We start from the raw sequence: 21667 nt of genomic DNA, 5'->3' as shown, positions 1-21667 counted from the left end.
ATATGGTCACTACTGTAATTAAATTTACACCAATTACTTCAAAGTTTATATATACAAGTATGAACTAGAGATAGCATTAACAATTTCCTGGTCTCATAACCACATATGGAAATATTGCATTTTATTAAGATGAAAAAAAAAAATGTAAATTTAATATATTGCATCCAAAGCTCGGTACTTTAACCCACCCCACCCCACAATATCAATTCAATATTCTACTAGGATCATGAAAAACTCCTGTTGATTGGTATTCAAGTAACAATATAAACAACACAATTAAACATTCACAGTGCAGGAAAAAGTATGTGACCACTTTCTTCTGCAAAACATAAAAAAGACATTTTGAAGAAAGTTTCATCTGTTTTTGAGCATGGTGCTCAACACAACAATGAAACTCGCATGGGGAGGGGGGGATTGGGGGTGGTGACCCCTGAGACTTTTTTCATGTCCCACATAAGAAATAAAGTCAAGAAAATTTTTCTCTGTGGTGTTACTTGAGAAAGAGCAAAGTCTGTTTTTGTGTATAAATGTTTAAATCTTCATTCATCTGTAAAGAAATGTCTAAATATCTAATCAGATGAGTTATATAATTCTTATTTATGTGTCTTTGTGGTGAGCGGTTTGCCTTTTAAATATGTTTTAAATATGTGAGACATTTTGTAATTTTGCACATTTGGTTGGAGAGCAGAGTTCACGTAAGGGTCTCTGTGCTAGCCATCAGCAGGACTGGATGCATTAGCGTTACTAGTTGTGCAGGCCAACAGGTCAGCATCCATTCTATTTACCCTTCATTTCAGCAGATGACATCGATAACATCTGGCTGGATTCAGTTCTAAATCCGTAGGTATGATGGGCTAATAAGCCTGCTAGCCACACTCTAGGGAAACAGTGTTAAGGATGCGTGCTGAACACTGAGATAAATGCTCAGTATGTTTAATGTGTGTTTAGATACTGAAATGCTCAAACGTTTACTGTGCATGTTTAATGTATATATGGACCGTAACCTGAGAGCATTAAAAAATATCTATTCATATAAAGCGATGAATAGCATGACTATGGCAGGAACAAAAGGTTGTCACTGCCATAGAGAGAGAGAGGGAGAGAGAGAGAGAGAGAGAGAGAGAGAGAGAGAGAGAGAGAGAGAGAGATAGAGAGAGAGATCGAGCAAACATAAATAATACTATTTTGATTTAAAACATCAGACAAACCACTTGAAAATACATATTTAATATAATAAACTGGTGTTACTGATGTACTAGATCAGGGCTACTGGGCTGGTTTTGCTTCAGGAGCCATAGTTTACATCTGAAATCAACACAATACCAAATTTGCAACAAAAAATGTCCTTGAAATTCATGATTATTATATAAGTAAAAACTATAACTATAAAAGATTAGTTGATAGTATTTTATAAATTGCATTTAGTTTCACTGTACTGGTGGTCTGGACGAACTTGAAATGTGAAAATAATTTTCTGGGGGGGGGACTCTAGAGTAGTTTTGAAAACACTGAAAAAGTCACCATTCTGTGAGAATACAGTGAAAAGACTACAAACAGTTTAGCTGACAGCACAGATGTGCATCCTCTTGAGACACATCAACAGTTGCATCTCTTCTTCCAATATACCTCAGACTTCTTTAAGTAAACCTGCAAAGAGCAAAGTCCATTCACACTGACCAGTTGGGTCCTTGATGCTGGATGAATTTCATACTGATGACATAAATATAATATTATGACAGCTGTTAGTATATAGCAGATCCTTTCTGTGATCATACTGCATTAATATATTCAAGCAAGCTTGCTCACTACCTTGTAAGTCTGCACTAACCTTTATAATACATCCTTAATGCCAAATGTCACCACATTAAATCCTAAGTAGGTGATTTAAGGGCATCCTACTGACAAAGACTTGAAATGGAGATCTGATGGGGTTGAAGAAATCTCAATAGACAATATTAAAATTAATGTAAAACATGGCTGCATATGACCATATGGCACATATAAAGTAATCTGATATCAGCCTAACCTGTTACATCCCAAAGAAATATGGCTCAAAAAAGAAGATATTTTCATTGTTTTGTGCTTGGGTAACTATGAACATTTAGCACAACATCATACTGGGTCTATAATGAATGGAGGCAAAGCTTGTGATATCTATCCCCCCTTTCTCTCTTTTCCACCATCAGTAATCATTATGCATGGTTTGACTGCTTGAACTTTTAAAACAAACATATAATATTCGGCACTGAATGCATTTAAGTGAAGCTATTGCACTGCTCAACAATATGACTGATAGTGAGTTGAACAAACCAGTACTCACGTAATACATATCATAAAATTTGATTGCCCGAGAGGATTTCCGAGAGTGCTTGATACATATATAAACTTACTCAATTGTCTGAAATTTAAGTTACTCAATATGAACTTAGAGCTTGTATAAAAGCATATATTTAACTAACAGTACAACTCTTACTTGCATGATATCATATACATATATATGTTTTTGTGCACAAAAACACAAAAGTGATTTTAAAATGTCTTAAAACACCACTGAAGATAGAGGACACACACAGCACAGATGTCTCAGCCTCTATGAATGAGTGAAGCTGTAGAAACACTGTTTCTGGGACAGGATGAACGCTAATCCTATCCAGACCATGCCTTGAGAAACATGCAGTCAACGCAAAAAAATAGAAGTAATTGAGACAAATGAGAGACATGGGAAACTGAAGAATGAGAAGTGAGCAAAGACCTTTGAAGATTGGCAGGGAATAGTTTTGTATCCAATAATGCCAATAAAACTCCCAATGGAACCTCTTTGAAAAATCAGTTTTATACGGATTTAATTTTCATCATGCCTTTATCCGGAATGTTAAGGTCTTGAAAACAAAGGTATTTAAATTACAGATAAGTATATTATAGATTCATGTTTTTTAGATTGATGTTTATCATTATTATGTGTGCTATGCCAATGCTGCAGAAGAAATCACACATTCCTATATAAATTTGACCCGTTGCAACAAATGAGTCACTTTCCGCAGATCATCTGTGGAACACAAAACGAGTTACTATCAGGATATCAATGACAATACATTATGCATTGTCAAGTTCAGTTGTGTTTTGCATGCAAATTTATATTGGACATGAGTAACATCTTAAATAAAAGTACTGCTTTTCCTTTGGATATGAAGTATCTTGCCTAGGGCACCAAGTGAGCCACAAATGACCCCTCTCAAAAAAGGTGTACGATGAATTCTTCCCATAAATTTAAGTAAGATGCATGGGGGGAAAGGTTTTATTACGATAAATTTAATTATCAGTCCAACCGATTATGTCGAAATGATGAAATTGTTCTTTAATAGCTGGATACTGTCTAGTGAAATAAGAAAGTTTTGACCTTTGAGAAGTTTAGGCAAAAATTTAGACATTTAGTGTGTTTAAAACCATTAACTTTTTTATGGTATGTTAATTTTATTAAAGATAACAGGTCATTAAACCTATCAAATACGTTTGTTTATTTATTTATTTATTTATTTTAAACTCTATTTAAATATGTTTTTCAGTCTTTCTGCACAGTCATTTTCAGGTATTACAAACCTCTTACCCTGGTCCTAAATATACTTATACACTATACACAATGACCAAAACATGATGAATCAGCTCTTCCAACTTTTAGGCTTTAAGAAATCCACATACCTTGTGTGACAGCCGTGATTATCGTTGCCAAGAATATCTGCAGAATCCGCCACAGGTGAGAATAGACGCTCATTTTGGCCACAGGTGTTCTCTATGATATGTCCCATTAACGTTTTTTTGACGTCTCTGAATCCTAAACAGGAGAGACTAGCAGCGCATTTGTTCCGTCAGCATCGTGATGCTGTTTTACCTGTGGATCCTTCACCTGTGCACGCGCTCCTCTGCGTGCTTCTCAATCATTAATTCAAACTGGAACAGTAAGTGTAAGTGTGCAAGTGTGCTAAATGTTAATGTTAGTAAAGGTTCAGGTTGGTGTGTTTATCTTTATTTAGATTTAATTTTGTTTTTGTTGTTTTTATTTAAGTTAAGGTTTAGATTTTAATTATAATAAAGAGAGGTAAAGGTAACCTCAGTTTTCTCTTTCTGATAACTGTCCTTGACTTCATGCGTCCTGTCGTGGTCTCGTCCATGCAGAGTGTTGTGGCAGCGTGAAACACCACATTCATCTGTCCAGCCGTCACTCATCGCGAGCTGTGGATCCTCAGCAGCTCGAGCATGTTGTTGTGTTACCGCTAACAGTGAAATAAACACGAGACGGGCGGTGAGAGTCACGAGATTTACTGCTCAACGCAGAAAGAGATTAAATATGCTTGTGTTATTCATATTTTATTACATGGCAAATTTGTAGTGTACCTCTGAAATCGTACACGTACAAAACACCAGAAAGTTTAACTTAAATCACCAAATCTGTCATCAAAGTGAGTGAGTGAATTTTGGTTGTGGAATGACAGTGACCTCTCGTGGTCATGTTTGAAAACACATTTTTTGCGTTTGTTTCTTTTATCAGAAGTCATATGTTTTGAGATGGAGACTATTGTGTGTTTTACTCAAATTCTTCAGTTTGCGTTTCTTTTTTTTATAGATAAGAATAGTGAGACATATGGAGAGAAGGAATATATTATTGATCTAATGTCAAGAGAAATTAATCTAGCATCTACATGTCTCAGTGAAACTGCTTGTTTCCAATTACTTTATTAACAGAAACTTGTTGATTCAGGTCAAATTAATTAACCCTAATTCATTATGTGATTCCAGAATATTCAAGAACTGTATGGTCTTCATTAAAAATGTTATTAAGGGGAAAAAATGTCATATCTGCATCTTGATTGTAGTCTTTTGTATGTTTTTAGATGTCTGACGTGTTTCCCTCCCAGAAGTCTTCATATGAAATCTACACCACTGGTCTGTATTACAGAAATGTTATTTCTGTGTGGTACTGTTGAAGTATGTGGATTCCTGTCACAAAGTTCAGAAAACTTCAAAAGACTTAATCAGATTAAAGATTAATCATTTTTTTTATATAACTATTATAAAGAAGCCAGGGGTCTTATTCATAAAACTCTCCGTAGATTTCATCCTAAAAGTGTACGTAGGCACAAAAAAAAGCTAGATTTATATCTTGTTATTTGTATTGCATTTGAATAGAATAGTCTATAATAAAACCATAATTATCTGTCTGGTTTCTACTTTTCACAACTTTCACCCAGGAGCAAAAGCTCTGCCACTAAACTTCAAAGAAATAAAGATTTGACATTTATCATGGCATTTATCAATATCGACTGATATGAAAATTCTATAATGTTTTTGGGGCTATATCACACAGCCCTATTTCCAAGGTATAAACACATTTGAGATACTAACTCCCTGTAAGAACATCGGAGTGGTGTTAAATTTCCTGTTTTCCTCCGACAGCAGGACCAGCAGAAAGGCGGTCATCCTGAAGCAGGCGGGAAGAGAGACTCAATGAAGTATGCTGGTAGGTTAAAGGGATAGTTAACCTAAACGAAAGTTTGCTGTTAATTTACTCACTTCGCTTCATAAGGCCTCAATGTATCATCAGGAGCCACAATATTAAATTCGTTTTTCCTGTGTATGGGTTTTTTTTTTTTTTTTTTTTTTTTGACTCATAGTTCATGTAGCCGTTGACTTGCATTATATGAATCACAAAGCACCACAGTTTAAGCTAAAAAATCTTTAGTGTTGAACTGAAGAAGAAAAGTCACCTACATTTGGATGGCTTGAGGGTGAGTAAATTAAAAGCAAATTTTCATTTTTGGGTGAAATATTCCTTTATTTTGCACCTTTTGAAATGTATGTGAGTTTAGATGCATGTGAATCAATTTTAATTTGTTGATATTTATTGTTCTTCTCTAGATGTCCAATGATCGCAGCATGATCCTTGATGTGTTCAATGTATTCTACTTTCCATGGGGCAGAAAGACCTGCATCCTAAAATACAGTCTTTGACAAACCTATCTGGTTAAAAAGTAAAAAACGTCTCTAGGTTACGTATGTAACTCTAGTTCCTCGAGGGAACGAGGCGCTGCGTCGAACGCTTTGGGGAACGTTTCTAGCGTGAGCGACTCTGAATATCATGTGTAATCAGTCCAATGGAAGAGTGTGACGTCACGGGCGGGGTGACGTAAGCGACCAGGTTTCTAGCGTGAGCGAGTGTGAATCTGTTGGCGTTAGCTTCGAGTACCAGCAAGCGCCGGCAGGGGTGCTGGGGGTATGGCTCCGAGACGCAGCGTCTTGTTCTCTTAAGGAACTAGGGTTACATACGTAACCTAGAGACGTTCCTCTTCAGGAACTCGAGCTGCGTCGAATCAACTGGGGAACGAGTACCAACGCTGGCAGACTACCAAACCCCTGCCTAGTGTGTATCCGAAGAGCACAGCTTAGGACGAGAGGACAGAAGCGCCTGGAGTGACTGGCATGTCTAAGCCATAAAATTTTGCAAAAGTAGAGAGCGTGGACCACCCCGCAGCGTTGCAGATGTCCAGCATGGATACACCTGCTAAGAAGGCCTTCGAGACCGCCATACCCCGAGTAGAGTGAGCCTTGGCTCCCAGGAGCGGGGGAAGACCAGAGGACTCATAGGTGGCGTTGATAGCCTCGAATATCCAATGACTAATAGTCTGCTTAGAAGCAGGAGAACCCCTCTTGGGGGGACTGTAGCATACAAGCAATTGGTCTGTTTTTCTCCACAGGGCAGCTCTGTGGACGTATGCGTCCAGTGCTCGAACTGGACACATACAATTTAGCTTCTCTTGGTCGGGCTCCCGAAAGGGAGGAGGAGAGAAGGCCTGCAGCACTACAGGTTGTGGTGTGATAGAGGGCACCTTAGGAACATATCCCGCTCGAGGGTATATGAACACTTTGGTCATGCCAGGTGCAAAATCAAGATAGGTAGGAGCCAATGAGAGGGCCTGCAAATCTCCTACTCTCCTCAGAGAGGTAATGGCCAACAGAAAGGCGGTTTTAAGCGTCAGATGTCTGTCTGAAATATTTTGAATAGGCTCAAACGGAGGTTTGCACAACGCCTCTAACACCACAACCAAGTACCACGGGGGAATACGGGACCGTACTGGAGGTCTCAGCCTTAGCGCACCACGGAGGAAACGTGTAACTAAGGGGTGTCTTCCCAAAGACTGACCATCGAGAAGGGCGTGGTAGGCCGCAATGGCCGCCACGTAGACCTTCAACGTGGAGTGGGTCAACCCTGCAGAGATCCTGGCCTGTAGGAACTCCAGAACTGTACCAACTGGGTAGTTTGCTGGGTCTAGCTGGTGTTCTCTGCACCATGAGCTTCAGGGCGTACAGTTTCCTCGTTGAGGGAGCTCTGGATTGGAGGAGGGTCTCAACAACCTTGGTTGAGAGACCAGATGCTAATAGTTGTGCCCCCTCGGGGGCCACACCCACAGCTTCCACAACTCCGGGTGAGGGTGAATTATTGTGCCCTGCGCCTGTGAAAGTAGGTCTGTCCTGATCGGTATCTCCCACGGAGAGCCGTCGAGGAGCGAGACCAAATCTGCGAACCATACTCGGCCCGGCCAGAACGGGGCTACTAATAACAGACGGACCCTGTCCCGGCGTACTCTCGCCAGAACTCCCGGGAGCAGAGAAATAGGGGGAAAGGCGTACAGACGAAGCCTCGGCCAGGTCTGTACCATAGCGTCCAGTCCCAGAGGTTTTGTCGGTGCGCACCAACACATGGTGACCCCTTAGGTCTGGGAGGAAGTGCTTCAGTGCATGACAAACTGCTAGCATTTCTAGACAATTGATATGCCATGTCAGATGGCGACCGCTCCACAGACCACGGGCAGGGTGGCCACTCATGACCACACCCCAACCAGTTAGGGATGCATCCGTCGCTAGTGTTACACGGCGATCATGAGCTCCCAGCACCGGGCCCTGATTCAAGAACCAAGGTTTCTTCCACATGTCTAAGGCACGGAGGCAGCGCCGCGTGACCTTGATAGTTCGAAGTGGATTGCCCCTCGGGGAAAATCCCTTGGTCTTGAGCCACCACTGTAGGGGTCTCATGTACAGCAGGCCAAGAGGTATCACGTTGGATGCAGCTGCCATCAGACCCAAAAATCTCTGAAATTGTTTGGCAGTGAGTGACTGGCCTTCTTTGACTCTCTCGAGTCAGATGAGGATCGACTCGATACGAGCAGGGGACAATCATGCCTGCATCGCGGTCGAATCCCATACTATGCCTAGATAGGTGGTTCTCTGAACTGGAGAAAGTACACTCTTTTTGGCGTTCAGTCTCAAACCCAGCTCCCCCATATGTGCGAGAACGACATCTCGATGCCGAGCCGCAATCTGCTCCGACTGAGCTAAAATCAACCAATCGTCGATATAGTTGAGAATGCGGATGCCCTGCATGCACAGAGGGACCAGAGCCACATCTACACATTTTGTGAACGTGCGGGGTGAGAGTGCAAGGCCGAAGGGAAGTACTCGATATTGGTAGGCTTCGCCCCCGAAAGCGAACCTCAGAAACTTCCTGTGTTGTGGAAGGATGGATATGTGGAAGTATGCATCTTTGAGATCTATTGTGACAAACCAGTTCTCGGACCTGATCTGAGCTACAACATGCTTGATCATGAGCATTTTGAACTTCAATCTCATAACTGATCGATTTAAGACCCGCAGGTCTATGATTGGACGCAACCCCCCATCCTTCTTTGGAACTATGAAATACCGGCTGTAAAACCCGGATTCCCTGTCTTGAGGAGGGACCACCTCGATGGCCTCCTTCTCTAATAGGGTTTTCATTTCCTGTTCCATAACCAGACCCTGCTCGGGGCCGACTATCATCGGAGTAACCCCGTTGAACATCGGTGGTGCAGAGCCGAACTGAATACGGTAGCCTTTTTTTTCTGTGTGCAGGACCCATTGAGATACATTTGGCAGTAGTTTCCACGCTGCCAAATAATCTACTAAGGGAATCAGTCTCTCGAGACTGACCTCTGGTGTAAGAGGCCCCCGCAGGGGCGGCGAGCGTCTCAGCCCCGCTACGCTCACGGGCGGAAGATACTGAGAACGATGCTCGCTGGGGACCGCTGCGCCCTGGAACACTGGCAGGGTTGGCAGATCAGCCACCAGAGGGCGCTGAGGCGAGACGGGCACTGTGTACTGCGGTGTACACCGCTCTACCCCAGCAGAGGTTGCCCTCTGAAGCCCTGGGCTTCTGGCGTCAGGGCTTCTTGGCCGAGGACTTCTTAGCTTCGATGACTGCCCTTAGATCTTGTTTGGGCTTCGAAGACCTCGGCCGAGAGCGCTCTGTTTTTGGGCCTCGCGGTATGAGGAGCTAGGGTGTGGCTGGGGCACCTCCCGCCCAGATGCCCCGAGAGAGCGATGAGGGAGGAACTTATGGAATGCCGCTGCCTGTTTGCAGGCCTCCTGAAACCTGTCGATGACAGTGCTGACTGCGTCGCCGAACAGGCCAGAAGGCTGGATTGGGGCGTCCATAAGGCCATTTTGGACAGGGTCAGCCATAAGTGTCTCTCCGCGGCCACCATAGCTGCCATGGACTGCCCAATCGCTCGGGCAGTCTCTTTGGTGGCGCGGAGGGAGAGATCAGCGGTCCTTCTTAACTCTGAAATGTCATGGGACTTGATCTCCTCTCCCTCGTCTAACTCTTTAAGCAGGTCGGCTTGGTACGCCTGTAACACCGCCATGGTGTGCAGACACGCACCAGCCTGACCTGCTGCCGCATACCCTTTGCCCACCAAAGCCGATGTTGTTCTGAGCGGCTTGGAGGGCAACGGCAGGGCCTTCAGGGATGATGCAGTACCGGGAGACAGATAGCTCGCGAGCGTCTGTTCCACCCGAGGCATCGCTCTGTAGCCGTGCTCTCCCATCCCCACTACATTGCCGTAGTAATCTGACGAGGGGATGTAGAGGCGGGCTGAAAACGGGCGTTTCCACGATCTATCGATCTCTTCGTGCAGATCGGGAAAAAACGGAAGGCCCCGGCTAGGAGGTGGTTGACTCGCCCGCAGAAAGCGTTTATCGAGCTTGCTTTTCTGTGGTTCAGTTGTTTTCTCGGCGGGCCAATCGATGCTTAATTTGGCCACCATGCGAGTCACCACCTCTAAGAGCTCCTCATACCGCGGCGAGTGGGGTGCCGAATGACACCACCTCTAAGAGCTCTCAACCTCCTCGGAGGAAGAGAGGCGGGAGTGTCGATCCCTCTCCCTGGGTGGAAGGAACCGCTGAGCGTGCTTCCGACTCTAGGGATTGGGTGCCGGATCTGGCAGAAGTGGAAGGAGATAGGGACTGGCCCGTCTCCATTCACTCTGCCAGATCCACTTGCGAACCCCACGAGTGCAGCTGCCGTTCTGCCTCAGCAGAAGCGGGGCCGGCACCGCGGGGAATGCTGGCGAAGGCTCCCTCCTCGAAGAGAGCCCTCCGGGAACGAAGCAGCCGCACCGACATTCTCTCGCAGTGCGGGAAAGTCGGCCCCCTCGAGAGCTGACTCAGCGTGCTTCGAACCCAGGCAGACCACGCACAAGCTGTGTGTATCCCCACTCGTTATATATCGCGGGCAGGGAGGAACACACAACAATGCTTTGTTTTCGCCTTGCTCTTAGACATGACTTGGAGCTCTACTGGACAGACAACAGTAAATAAGACTCACAAGACAAACTGAGGACATTCACACACAGAGCGCTTGCTGAAGACGCGAAGCTAACGCCAGCTGCGCAGCACGTGCTTTTATAGCTTCCTTGTCGCTTACGTCACCCCGCCCGTGACGTCACGCTCTTCCACTGGACTGATTACACACGAAATTCAGAGTCGCTCACGCTAGACGCGTTCCCCAAAGTATTCGACGCAGCTCGAGTTCCTGAAGAGGAACTTTTCTTTTTTTTGCACACTTTGAAAAGCTACTACCATTCACAAATACTCTGCGAATTTCTATGCCCCATACAGATTCACATTTTGGTGACTGTTAAAATGTTTCTTTTGAAAATGTGACTTAATAATATGAGTTTACTCTTATAAAAGCATTGTTTCTGTTAAATACATTAAGGTGAGAAACATGTCAGTTGTTGTTCAGTGTGCTTTTAATTGTTCTGATATTCCATTTGTTTTATTAAATGTCATAATGCAGTTAAGTCAGTATACATCATTGAAATTCATCTATGTAGTGCAGGGATCTCCAACCCTGCTCCTGGAGAGCTACTGTCCTGCAGACTTCAGTTCCAACCCTGCTCCAACACACCTGTCTGTAATTATCAAGTAGCCCTGAACACCTTGATTAGCTGGTTCTGGTGTGTTTGATTGAGGTTGGAGCTGAAATCTGCAGGACAGTAGCTCTCCAGGAGCAGGGTTGGAGACCCCTGATGTAGTGTAACCCAAATAAAGTTGTTGAAAAAAAATTGTTTTAATGATTAATAATTTTATTAAAGCCAATAAACACAACAATATATAAACTGGAACGTTTGAGTTTAGTCTGTTTCCCTTTTATGTTATCTGTACTTAAATAAGTTAATTGAATGAGAAGACCACATTAGGTGAACTCAATTAAACTGAGTTGTCAATTTCCCATTACTCAATTAAACTGAGGGAATCACTTTCCTCAAATCATTTGAGTAGTCTCAACTTATTAGGGTTTACAGTGTACGGTGCGTACATATTTACGCCAAGTTTATTTTGTATAAATCATGATATGAGTGTGGAAAATTGTGTACGTGTGTTTCTATGCCCATTTTGTGCGTACGCAATGTTTATAAATGAGACCCCAGTACATTTCATACACTTACATACTTCATACCTTCGTACATTTACATGGGAAGTTATCAAATTTTATCAAAAGTTTTGTTTGTTTTTTTTAATCAAAACTTCCCCATAGTTCCACCAAAACTTCCTCATGTTTTCAGGCTTTAGGGCCCCTGTAAAAGAACCTGTTTGTATGTTTACAACAATCATGTTAAACAAGTTTTGACATAAAAAAAAAAAATCCATTACTGTAGTGAATACAGCCAAACCTGCACCAGCAGTGGCATCTGGGTGTGCAGGGTATGTACTGTATGTGCACATGGGCCCAGGCAGATATAGGAACCCGCATCCATAAAGCTATGACATCATTCACTTCATTGGCTGTATGGCGCAAAGCTCGCTCAGCATTTCCCAAGCAGCCTCATAATGTCCTTTAAAATTCAGTGATTAATATTCATTGACTGTGATTTACATTGTGTAGTGGTTTACACTCATTGTTTTATTAAATATATTAGGTAAATTGCTCAATAGACAGTTTTTGACTATTACTAACACTCTTGTGTTTGATCTGGCCTGTTACTTTACAGAGATTATGTAGTCTTTTTATTGGATGAAAATAATTAGTTGTAACGGCCTTTGCAAAGCAATGTGTTTAGTATTTTACTGATACGCTGCAGTGAACATCTGTAAATGGCTCTTTGTTGCACTTGTTGTTTTGGGCCCATTAAATAAAAAAGGCTCAGGGTTGACTTGCTACGCTATTGTGCACCAGGTATTTAAGTTTGTGATACTTCCTCATACAAAAGCACACGGGGAAAAAGGAAGGTCCTCTAATCATGTGAAAGTTACTGTGATCTTGATGATGATATATATACCTTCATAATGTTCAAATGGGGGGGGGGGCAAGCAAACAGTGTCTGTGCTTTAGAGAGTTAAATCCAGTGACATTAAGAAAAAAAAAACTGAGTGCACAAATAATGAAAACCAATTAAAGCCTCTGATAGTTTGGGTCTGATCTTAACATTTTTACAATCTCAAATCATCAACATAATAAGGAATAAGGAACACGCCAAACAATGAAGCAGGTCAGATGAATGTAGAATGCCAACCCTTAAGTAAGACTTAATTTTCAATAGGACACATAAAAGAATTTTGCTAATTTTAGTCGGTGCTTAGCACTAAATTGAAAATTAATTATTCTTTATTTTGTACATGAATATACTTGTGCATTTGTGTATTTATAACAGGTGTATACCAGTGAATATACAGTACCAGGTGTATTTAAGGCTTCTGAAACAGTTTTTATAGATGTGTCCCGTTATGCATGTCTGAACCGGATTGTCAATTTGCATATGTTATTGCAAGTAAACTCTGCTCTTAAATCCAGTTGTATAATTTCATGACCAACTAACCTCACATGAAGAAATTTTAATTCAAAGCATTTTTCCAACATGATACCAATCATTTTTAAAAACATAGAAAGTACGCACAAAACACTATTAAATGTCCTGCAGTCTGACAGCCTCATGTAACTGAATTCAGCTACAGTATACACATATCACTTCTTTTTAGGATTGCAATGCATAATTTGTGATAAACATAAAATGGCTGAATTAAAAGTCAAAATACAATAATGCAATCAAAGTCAGTTAACAGGAAGTTGCGTTAGACATTGTTAATGTGACACCTACATGACAAATAAAATTCATGCCACATGCTCTTCATGTGTTGACGACTTAAATTAAAATAATAATAAAATAATCACAACAATAAAAGCAAGGAATTACATTTTAAAATGATTTTTAAAACATTTATTTAAAATGAATTAAAACAGTTAAGAACAGAACATGATGATACATAAGATACAATACATTTAGTTTGGACGTACAGTAGCACAGTGCTTATTCAGTAAAAGCACAACTAAACAGATGAGTTTTGAGTCTGGATTTAAATATGGATACTGATTTAGCACATCTGATCTCTGAGGTAATTGGTTGTAACCTTACAGACCTAGGAACAAAAATTAAGCAAAAAATTAAACAAAATCCACAACAGACCTTTGTGGAACTTTGACAGTTTAATGAACTTAACGATGCACTCCGGAACATTTGTCAGCAATAAAAAAAGTTTTTACATGTTTATGTAACATTTTTAATAAATAGCATTTTTGACAGATGATTATTTTGAGATGAAGACGCATTTCAGTGGGAAAAAAAAAAAAAAGTTTTATTCTAGCAGGTAACCCCTAATCAACAGTTACTCCCTTCCTCTTTCCTTTAACTTCTGTGCATTAATCATAGCTATTTCTTCTTTATGTATTTTTCCTTTGAGATCAGAGAAAATATCAGAATGGATCCCCGCTAAGTTTTTAATGCCTATTACAATTCTAAAAATTACTGATCATAAAAGATAAATCATTACAAGCTAATATCATCTGTACTTATTTGAATAAAACATTAAAATGTTTTTGAAGAGCAACGTTATTTCTCAACACTTTCTGAAGTGAGCCTTATTAGGGTAAAATTAGGGGACAGTCTCCTTAATAGAAGTATGTAATTCCAATAAGACCAATTACATGCAAATTTACACATTCACATCTAACCAGTTTTCTTAAAATAAAGAAGAATGAGATATGCTCATCAGATATTCTAATTGCCATTTATTCACCATAGCAACAAATACTTTTATTTTATGAGTATCCATTTCAACATTAACAGACTCATTGGTTCCAATTGCATTATTATGTACAAATACAATAAATATACTCAGTATTTCATGTATTATATTTTACACATCATTCACATAATTGTCCACATTGAATAAGTTCTTATACTCAAATATGATCTGACATTCATACAGTACCAGGCATTTCCCAAAAGCATCTTTTGCTAATTATAGTCGCAAGTTTCACTGAACTATTGTTAACGACAGAATTGCGGCCATAGTTGTTTTGGGAAACACAGCCCTGAAAGTAGCAGATTTTATGTTATATTTCTTCTTTTTATATCTTTATATTTCTTGTCTTATCTTTTAGAAATGAAGCAATATCTAAATGATTGTGAAAATTAGGTTTGTGTATGAAAGGAGGTATTATGAAGGATGTCATAAAGATAAATTGTTCATTATTAGTCCCCTTGCGGTCACAACGATGACCTGTAATATGCATAATTATTGACCAAGTGATTGAGTTTAACAAGTGAGTTTAAGTAGAAATCTACCATCATTACTGAGGTACTAGGATCCTCCCTGTCAAAAAAACAAAAACAAAACAAAGATTGTCAAGTTACATGCATGTACAGGGATGATATACAGAACACAGATTAATATCATTCTGAATTATTTTCATATTCACTGACCTGTTGATTTCTTCTTGTAGTAAATGAGTCCAGCAGCTGCAATAATGATTCCCAGCACCAGACCAAATGCTCCAATAGCAATTTTATTCCTCTCAGACTCAGGGAGAGACGGATCTGTGGAGTATGTCATATCAAATGTCAAAGTATGCTTACCACAAACACAGTTATAATATGACAGCTGTTGAGTGTCTCGTCTTACCCCAGTCATAGATCATGGGTTTACTGAAGCTGGCGTGCTCCACCATACAGGAGATCTTCTCTCCAGATTTGGGGGTGTACTCCAGCTCAGAGTGAATCTGGTAGAACCAGTCCCCATCAGCCATCTCCATAGTGGAGGTCACTTCAGAGGTCATCAGTTTACCATCTCTCAACCAGGACACTTTGATGTGTGGAGGATAAAATTCATATGCGCTGCACATCAACACAGCTGGATGTCTGCCACCAGCCCCCGTCACTGAACTGAGCTTAACATTTGGTTTCACTGAATCAAGAAGAGCAACATCTTAAATACAGTTTCATGTTGTTTGCGTGTGTGTGTGTGTGTGTGTGTGTGTGTGTGTGTGTGTGTGGTTCAGGCAAAATGTCCCCACAAAGATGGCAATATCTGAAATCATTCTCCTTGTGGGGACATCTGTTGTTCCCCATGAGGGAAAACAGCTTACAAATCATACTAAGTGATGTTTTTGTAAATGTTTTCTGTAATGGGTAGGTTTAAGGGAGACAATACAGTTTGTACAGTATAAAAATCTTTTTGTCTTTATTCACAATAAGTTTTTCAAATTCAGTTCTTACATTTTGAAATTCTAGTGCTTACCATTTCTGGTGATATTAAGACATTATGTTAAATTATTATTTTCTAGTTACTAGCATTTGCTCTACATGTTGACAGCAAAAATGAAAGAAAAGTCTTGTGCCACTTACCTGATTTATCACTGATACTGGAGTCAAAGATTTCAGCATTACCTTTGCAGAACCAGTTCACAATATCTCTTTCTTCATGCACTAAAGGGCCACTGTTCCAGAACTCTGCAAGTTTCATTCCATACTCATTAAACCCCACAAATCTCCCCAAAGTGCTGTCAAACTGAATGAATAGATATTTATTGAAATAGTAGTTGTCAAAATACACCATGTCACTGATGTTAGAGGAGCTGTAGATGCATCTTGACATACGGTATCTGTAATATACATTAGCTGAAAAAGAATGAAGATGCAGAAAAATCTGTCAGATAAATATACTAACAAGAACTTGGATGCATAAGTCAGTTACAGTAGGCTACATGGATGTCTTTTAAAAAAGTATAAGTAATATTTCCTTTAGAACGACCATTACCAGGAACTTTAAAATGAATGACCCTTCTTAAGAAAATGTTGCAATATAATAATTTTACTACTACTGCTAATAAAAGTAACAGTAACAATAATGATGCAATTATTGTTGATATTTATTATTTCAATACCTCTCATTTTACTTACCACTTTCCGCTACAAGACATATAGAGAGTGCTAATATGAGATGACAGCTGAAGAGCTTTTGCAGTGACATTTTCACTCACTCTGAATCCAAGCTGAATGCTGCCAGTGCTTTGTTCATGTTCATGCGATTGATGTCCAAGATAACTCTACAACCAGTTACTGCAGGTGTAAATGTCAAATGTTGCTATGCAGCGTACTGCTTTAATTTTAAAAGAAAACACTATGGATTTAACAGTCTAACTAATTTAGATAAAACTAACTTTATATATATATATATATATACAGAGACTCATATTTTGTGACGTTAATGTGTAAGCAGTTGGTAACTAGCATATTATACAACAGCAATACTAAACACAAAGTTTATCCATTTATTATCTCTGGCATTAATATTAATAAGATATAAGATTAATATTCATTGACTGTGGTTTACGCACATTATTTTATTAAATATATTAGGTAAATTGATCAATAGACAGTTTTTGACTATTACTAACACTCTTGTGTTGGATCTGGCCTGTTACTTTACAGAGATTATGTAGTCTATTTATCGGATGAAATTAATTAGTTGTAATTGTCCTTTGCAAAGCAATGTGTTTAATACTTTCCCGATATGCTGCAGTGAACATCCGTAAATGGCTCTTTGTTGCACTTGTTGTTTTGGGCCCATTAAATAAAAAAGGCTCAGGGTTGACTTGCTACGCTATTGTGCACCAGGTATTTAAGTTTGTGATACTTCCTCATACAAAAGCGCATGGGGAGATGCAGAACAAGATGTCAGATAAATATGTTGATAAGAAAGAACTCGGATACATCAGTTAGTTGCAGTAGGCTACATGGATGTCTTTTCAAAAAGTACAAGTAGCCTAATATTTCCTTTAGAACGTAAATTTTCCAGGACCTTTAAAACAAATGACCCTTCTTAAGAAAATGTTGCATTATAATAATCTTACTACTACTGCTACTAACAGAAACAATAATAATAATGCTTATAAATTATTTCAATACCTTTAATTTATATATATATATATATATATATATATATATATATATATATATATATATATATATAATACATATATCACAGCAGTTTATCTATTTATCATCTCTGGTACTCCTACATTCCATTCATCAGAGCTGGTCTCATAATAATGATTTTCATAAAGAACAACTTTAATGCTGCAAAATTGGATCAACAGGAATTTAGGGAGGGAGGGAGGCAAATCACAGGCATGACAGACTCCTAACAATAGGTCTATCCCACTGCTCTTCACATTTTGAGCTTGAGCATCCTGACATCTTAACCGAAACTTAAATGTGAGGAACCAGACTCAAAGCTCCAAACTAAAACACAAAACAAACAGGACAGCACACAGCCAAGGCAATCAGGCCCAAAGTTGTGTGCTCACCAAAACATAAGGGAAAAAAAAAACAGAATAAGAGTCTCAGGATCCTTTACTAACACAGTGCCTTCTCTTTATGTTCATCTTTATATTATATGTTTTTTAGATGGTGGTTTTATGGAAAAGGAAACATTTTCCGTGAACATTTAAGACCCAATATAACAGTATCATAGTGCCCAATTTAAAGTGTCTAATGAGGTTTGTGTAATTAGCACATGAAAGCTTTCTTTGACTGTACAGACACTTAAATATGTTAGTTTTGAACCATGTGAGTATATTACTTAATGTATATGATGCTGATGCGCAGTTTGCTCTTTTTGTTTGTGTTTATGGTGACTTAAATATGTTAGTTTTGAACCATGTGAGTATATATTGGTCAGAAAATTTTATAGTCAGTTTGAAAATTTTTATTTCCATTGCTTTATAGTCAGTTGTTTTTTTTTTGTTTAATTTGTGGGAGAGGTTCCAGAAGAGTCTTAGAGTAATACTAGATTCAGAGAAAATTGATGGGAACAATGCTTGGGGGATCCTTTAATGAGTGAGAAAGTTCCAGGGTAGATGGAGGATAGAAGCCAGTCACATGGACAGATGAGAGGTGTTATGAACACCCACTCTACATCATCCTTTGAAATAGATGGATGTATGGGGTGCATCTAGAAACACACAAAACTTTATTTATTAATTCCAATAAATATCATACAACTTAACACATTTACAGGTAGAATTAGAGATATTGTGAAAAAGTTCATCGAATGGATATTTTCCATAATGTAAATAAATAAATTAAACAGGTCCTTTCATGATGCATATTGTTTTATAAATACATGCATAGGAAATTGGAAGATGCATGTGAAAAAATGTTTTAACAGTTGAAAATTTGTTTTTAACAAATTTGAGCTGAAATCTCTAAACGAGCTATTAACCTAATCATTTTGATAATAATAAAAAACCTGCAAAAGATTCCTGAGGCTTTCACACTCACCCAATATTTTGGTCTGACCTGACTGCCTGTCCAGAAGGCCACATTGACACCTCAAAGCGAGAGGGTTGACAGAAAGAAATTGGAGGGCTATGTGGTTCACGGTTACGGACCTGAGGAAAGCTGTAAATGTCTCCTTCAGCAGGTGTGGAGTAGAAACTTAAGAGTGGAGAAGATGTTGAAGGTACCATCTGCCCTTGGACGGTATTGGCTTAAGAGTGGAGAAGATGTTGAAGGTACCTAAACTTATGCCCTTTGTCACATTAGGAAAATGCCAAAATTATTCACAGTCCATGTCGGGGGGATGCTGAGAGATGGAGGATAGAAGCCAGCTATCAGGAGATTTTCACATGACAGCTTATGGGAGATGAGAATGTTCTGACACAAAAACCCATGAGTTTACTGACCATGGTATTCTACATCATCAAACTTTAGAACCCCATAGATGGATTGTGAAGAGAAAATGGATGGCTTGCATCGAAGCATCCTCTATAAACCTCAGCAGTGCCACATTGCCTCCATGCCAACATTGAGCACTTTAAGGATTCCCGACCAAGTATTGATTCTGAACATAATTATGAAGGTTGAATAAAACATATCATGAAATATGCTAATTTTTTGAGATAGGAATTGTTGGTTTTCAACATGCCAAAATCATAGTATTAAACAATAAAAGACCTGAAAATATTTCAGTTGGTGTGCAATGAATCTAAAAATATGAAAGTTTAATTTTTATCATTACATTTTGAAAATAATGAACCTTTTCACAATATAGTTTTTTGAGAAGGACCTGTATTATTACCTTTGAGTCAAAACCTGATGCATATATCTTATTTAATTTCTGTTCCCACCAAGTTCACACTATGGTAACACTTACAGTAATGTTCCCACTGAAAATAACAAATTTGAATCACAAATATTCTAGTTTTGTTGCATCATCACATAAATCATGAATTTGGTTTTGAATTAAAGTATAAATAAGCATATTTAAGCAATGAATTGAGTTACAAGTCAGTAAAAATTGCTAACTAATTAACAGGTATTGTGTGGACGTTGCCCTTTTATTTATGTAGTCATTTATTGTTGTTATTAATTTTTTTATAAACAGTTCATAGTACCTAACATATCGCTGTTATACAGTAATATGAAAAATTTAGCAGTATATTTTCATGGCTTACCCATTTCTGGTGGTGGGCTCTTGAAAACTTTAGTCAAAAATGCTACATCACTTTTGCATCCTGTCATTTCAATAACACTTGTTTCATAAAAATTAGGAAATTCCAAAGGATTTGCAAAATCAGGCAATGTTACTACTCCTCTCTTCTGATTGAAGTCAGCATGCCACATCTCCTCTTCATCAAGTCCATGCATATCCTCTCCATCTGTCTCAGAGCATCCATGAATTCCGACATATTCATGTACAACTGAAATACAATGAGCATAATAAAATCCACTTATTCCACTTTTTCAGGTTTTTGTCCTTAAAATAATATTGAGTATGGGACTAATTTCTTATGAATCGCAATACAAGCCTCCTAATTCCAAAACCATGTGAAGGGTTCGCATTAGCATTATTTTTGGATCTTTGAAAAAGGTATGAATTTGATTTAAATTGTTTGAGTTTGTTTATTTAGTTTTGTTGTGTTGTGTTTTTGGATATACTGTAATGTCTAGTCTGCCTTGGTGCTTGGGCTTGTAACTGAGTCAAACATAGGTTTAGGTAATTTCACAAATGTAATTTGTGAATATAAAAGTAAAAAATTAAGAGCAGTGATATAAACATTTATTTCTTAGACACTTGAGGACAAATAATAATTTGCTATAGCTTAGACGTACTGTAATAGCAGCTGTTCCAGTTTTTTTTTTTTTTTTTTTTTTTTACATTACTTTGTAAAGATATTTTACAAATTAAAGGTATTTTTTCATATGATCCGTGAAGCTACTCACGTCTTTTATTTTGTATTATATATGCTCTTTTGTTTTATATGCCACCCTGATTTCATGGCTTGTTGGTTCCTGTAGAACTCTGAGATGATTTTAAAATATACAGTATGGAGGAAGTGCTTTCAATGCAATATTCACATAGCAAATGGTGAATCAATATTCACATAGTGAATATCTATCCATCCTTTTTCCAAAACCAGTGGAGGTTTTAGTTTTAATGTATTGGTAGCAAAACCTACACAGGTTTGTGTTTGTTTGTAACCAGTAACAGTAACAGTCTGTGTATTATGTTCAATAAATCATTACCCTGTTTAACAAATAATTTCAACATAATTTCAGTCTGATTAAAACATATAATAATTTTAACTATAATCCAATGCAAGTGATTAAAAACTAAAACTTACTTTCAGCATCAGTTGAGAGAACAATGGTTAAAGTAAGAATTGTTATGTACAGCTCCATCTTGATTGATGAGAGTCGAACAAACATCAGAAAAATACTTAACAGAAATTAGAAAAGCAAGTATTAGTTTTTGTATCATCCACTCAGAGTTCCACCCACACAGTGACATTGATGTATCTAGGAGGAAGAAAAGGTTTTTCCTCATTCACCTGTCAGGCAGCTCTCTAATCTTATCTGATGTTTTGATTCCTTCAGTCTGCAAGTGTAAAAACAAAAGTGCAGAAACAAACCATTTTTTGTTTGCAGAAAGGAGCAGAGGAGACAAAGGAGCTTTT

The 21667-nt window shown here is 38.8% G+C and overlaps 1 protein-coding gene, 1 long non-coding RNA gene and 1 pseudogene across 3 annotated transcripts; 1 reads left to right on the top strand and 2 right to left on the bottom strand.

The window, feature by feature from the left end:
- LOC122144299 overlaps positions 1 to 3962 on the bottom strand; it is a 139619-nt pseudogene extending 135657 nt beyond the window's left edge.
- Positions 3963 to 4264: 302 nt separating this feature from the next.
- LOC109061738 lies at positions 4265 to 6078 on the top strand. Its single transcript, XR_006159644.1, has 4 exons — positions 4265 to 4297; positions 4887 to 4938; positions 5449 to 5512; positions 5911 to 6078. It is a non-coding gene; the product is annotated as an uncharacterized LOC109061738 (long non-coding RNA).
- Positions 6079 to 14419: 8341 nt separating this feature from the next.
- Positions 14420 to 21407, bottom strand: LOC109061736 (H-2 class II histocompatibility antigen, I-E beta chain-like). 2 transcript variants are annotated; one of them, XM_042755096.1, is made up of 5 exons: positions 21335 to 21407; positions 16050 to 16322; positions 15328 to 15609; positions 15129 to 15242; positions 14420 to 15018 (listed from the first exon to the last, which is right to left on the bottom strand). In XM_042755096.1, the coding sequence occupies exons 1-5, from the start codon at positions 21390 to 21392 to the stop codon at positions 14996 to 14998; spliced, it is 750 nt and encodes a 249-aa protein (XP_042611030.1). In that variant the 5' UTR covers positions 21393 to 21407; the 3' UTR covers positions 14420 to 14995. The 2 variants fall into 2 exon arrangements, with proteins under 2 accessions (XP_042611030.1, XP_018934379.2); XM_019078834.2 differs by lacking the exon at positions 21335 to 21407 and adding an exon at positions 16605 to 16723.
- Between the last annotated feature and the right edge of the window lie 260 nt (positions 21408 to 21667).

Source organism: Cyprinus carpio, unplaced genomic scaffold (genome assembly GCF_018340385.1).
Source record: "Cyprinus carpio isolate SPL01 unplaced genomic scaffold, ASM1834038v1 S000006635, whole genome shotgun sequence".
Lineage (NCBI taxonomy): Eukaryota > Metazoa > Chordata > Actinopteri > Cypriniformes > Cyprinidae > Cyprinus > Cyprinus carpio.
This window is presented reverse-complemented; position numbering and strand designations above follow the sequence as displayed.

Bases quoted from the DNA above. Each gene is read 5' to 3' on its own strand.
- LOC109061736 (XM_019078834.2), bottom strand. From the start codon at position 16,674: ATGTCACTGCAAAAGCTCTTCAGCTGTCATCTCATATTAGCACTCTCT. The intron at 15,243-15,327 runs GTAAGACGAGAC...CATACTCCACAG, and splicing joins ACCCATGATCTATGACTGGG to ATCCGTCTCTCCCTGAGTCT. The intron at 15,019-15,128 runs GTCAGTGAATAT...TTTTTTTGACAG, and splicing joins CTACAAGAAGAAATCAACAG to GGAGGATCCTAGTACCTCAG.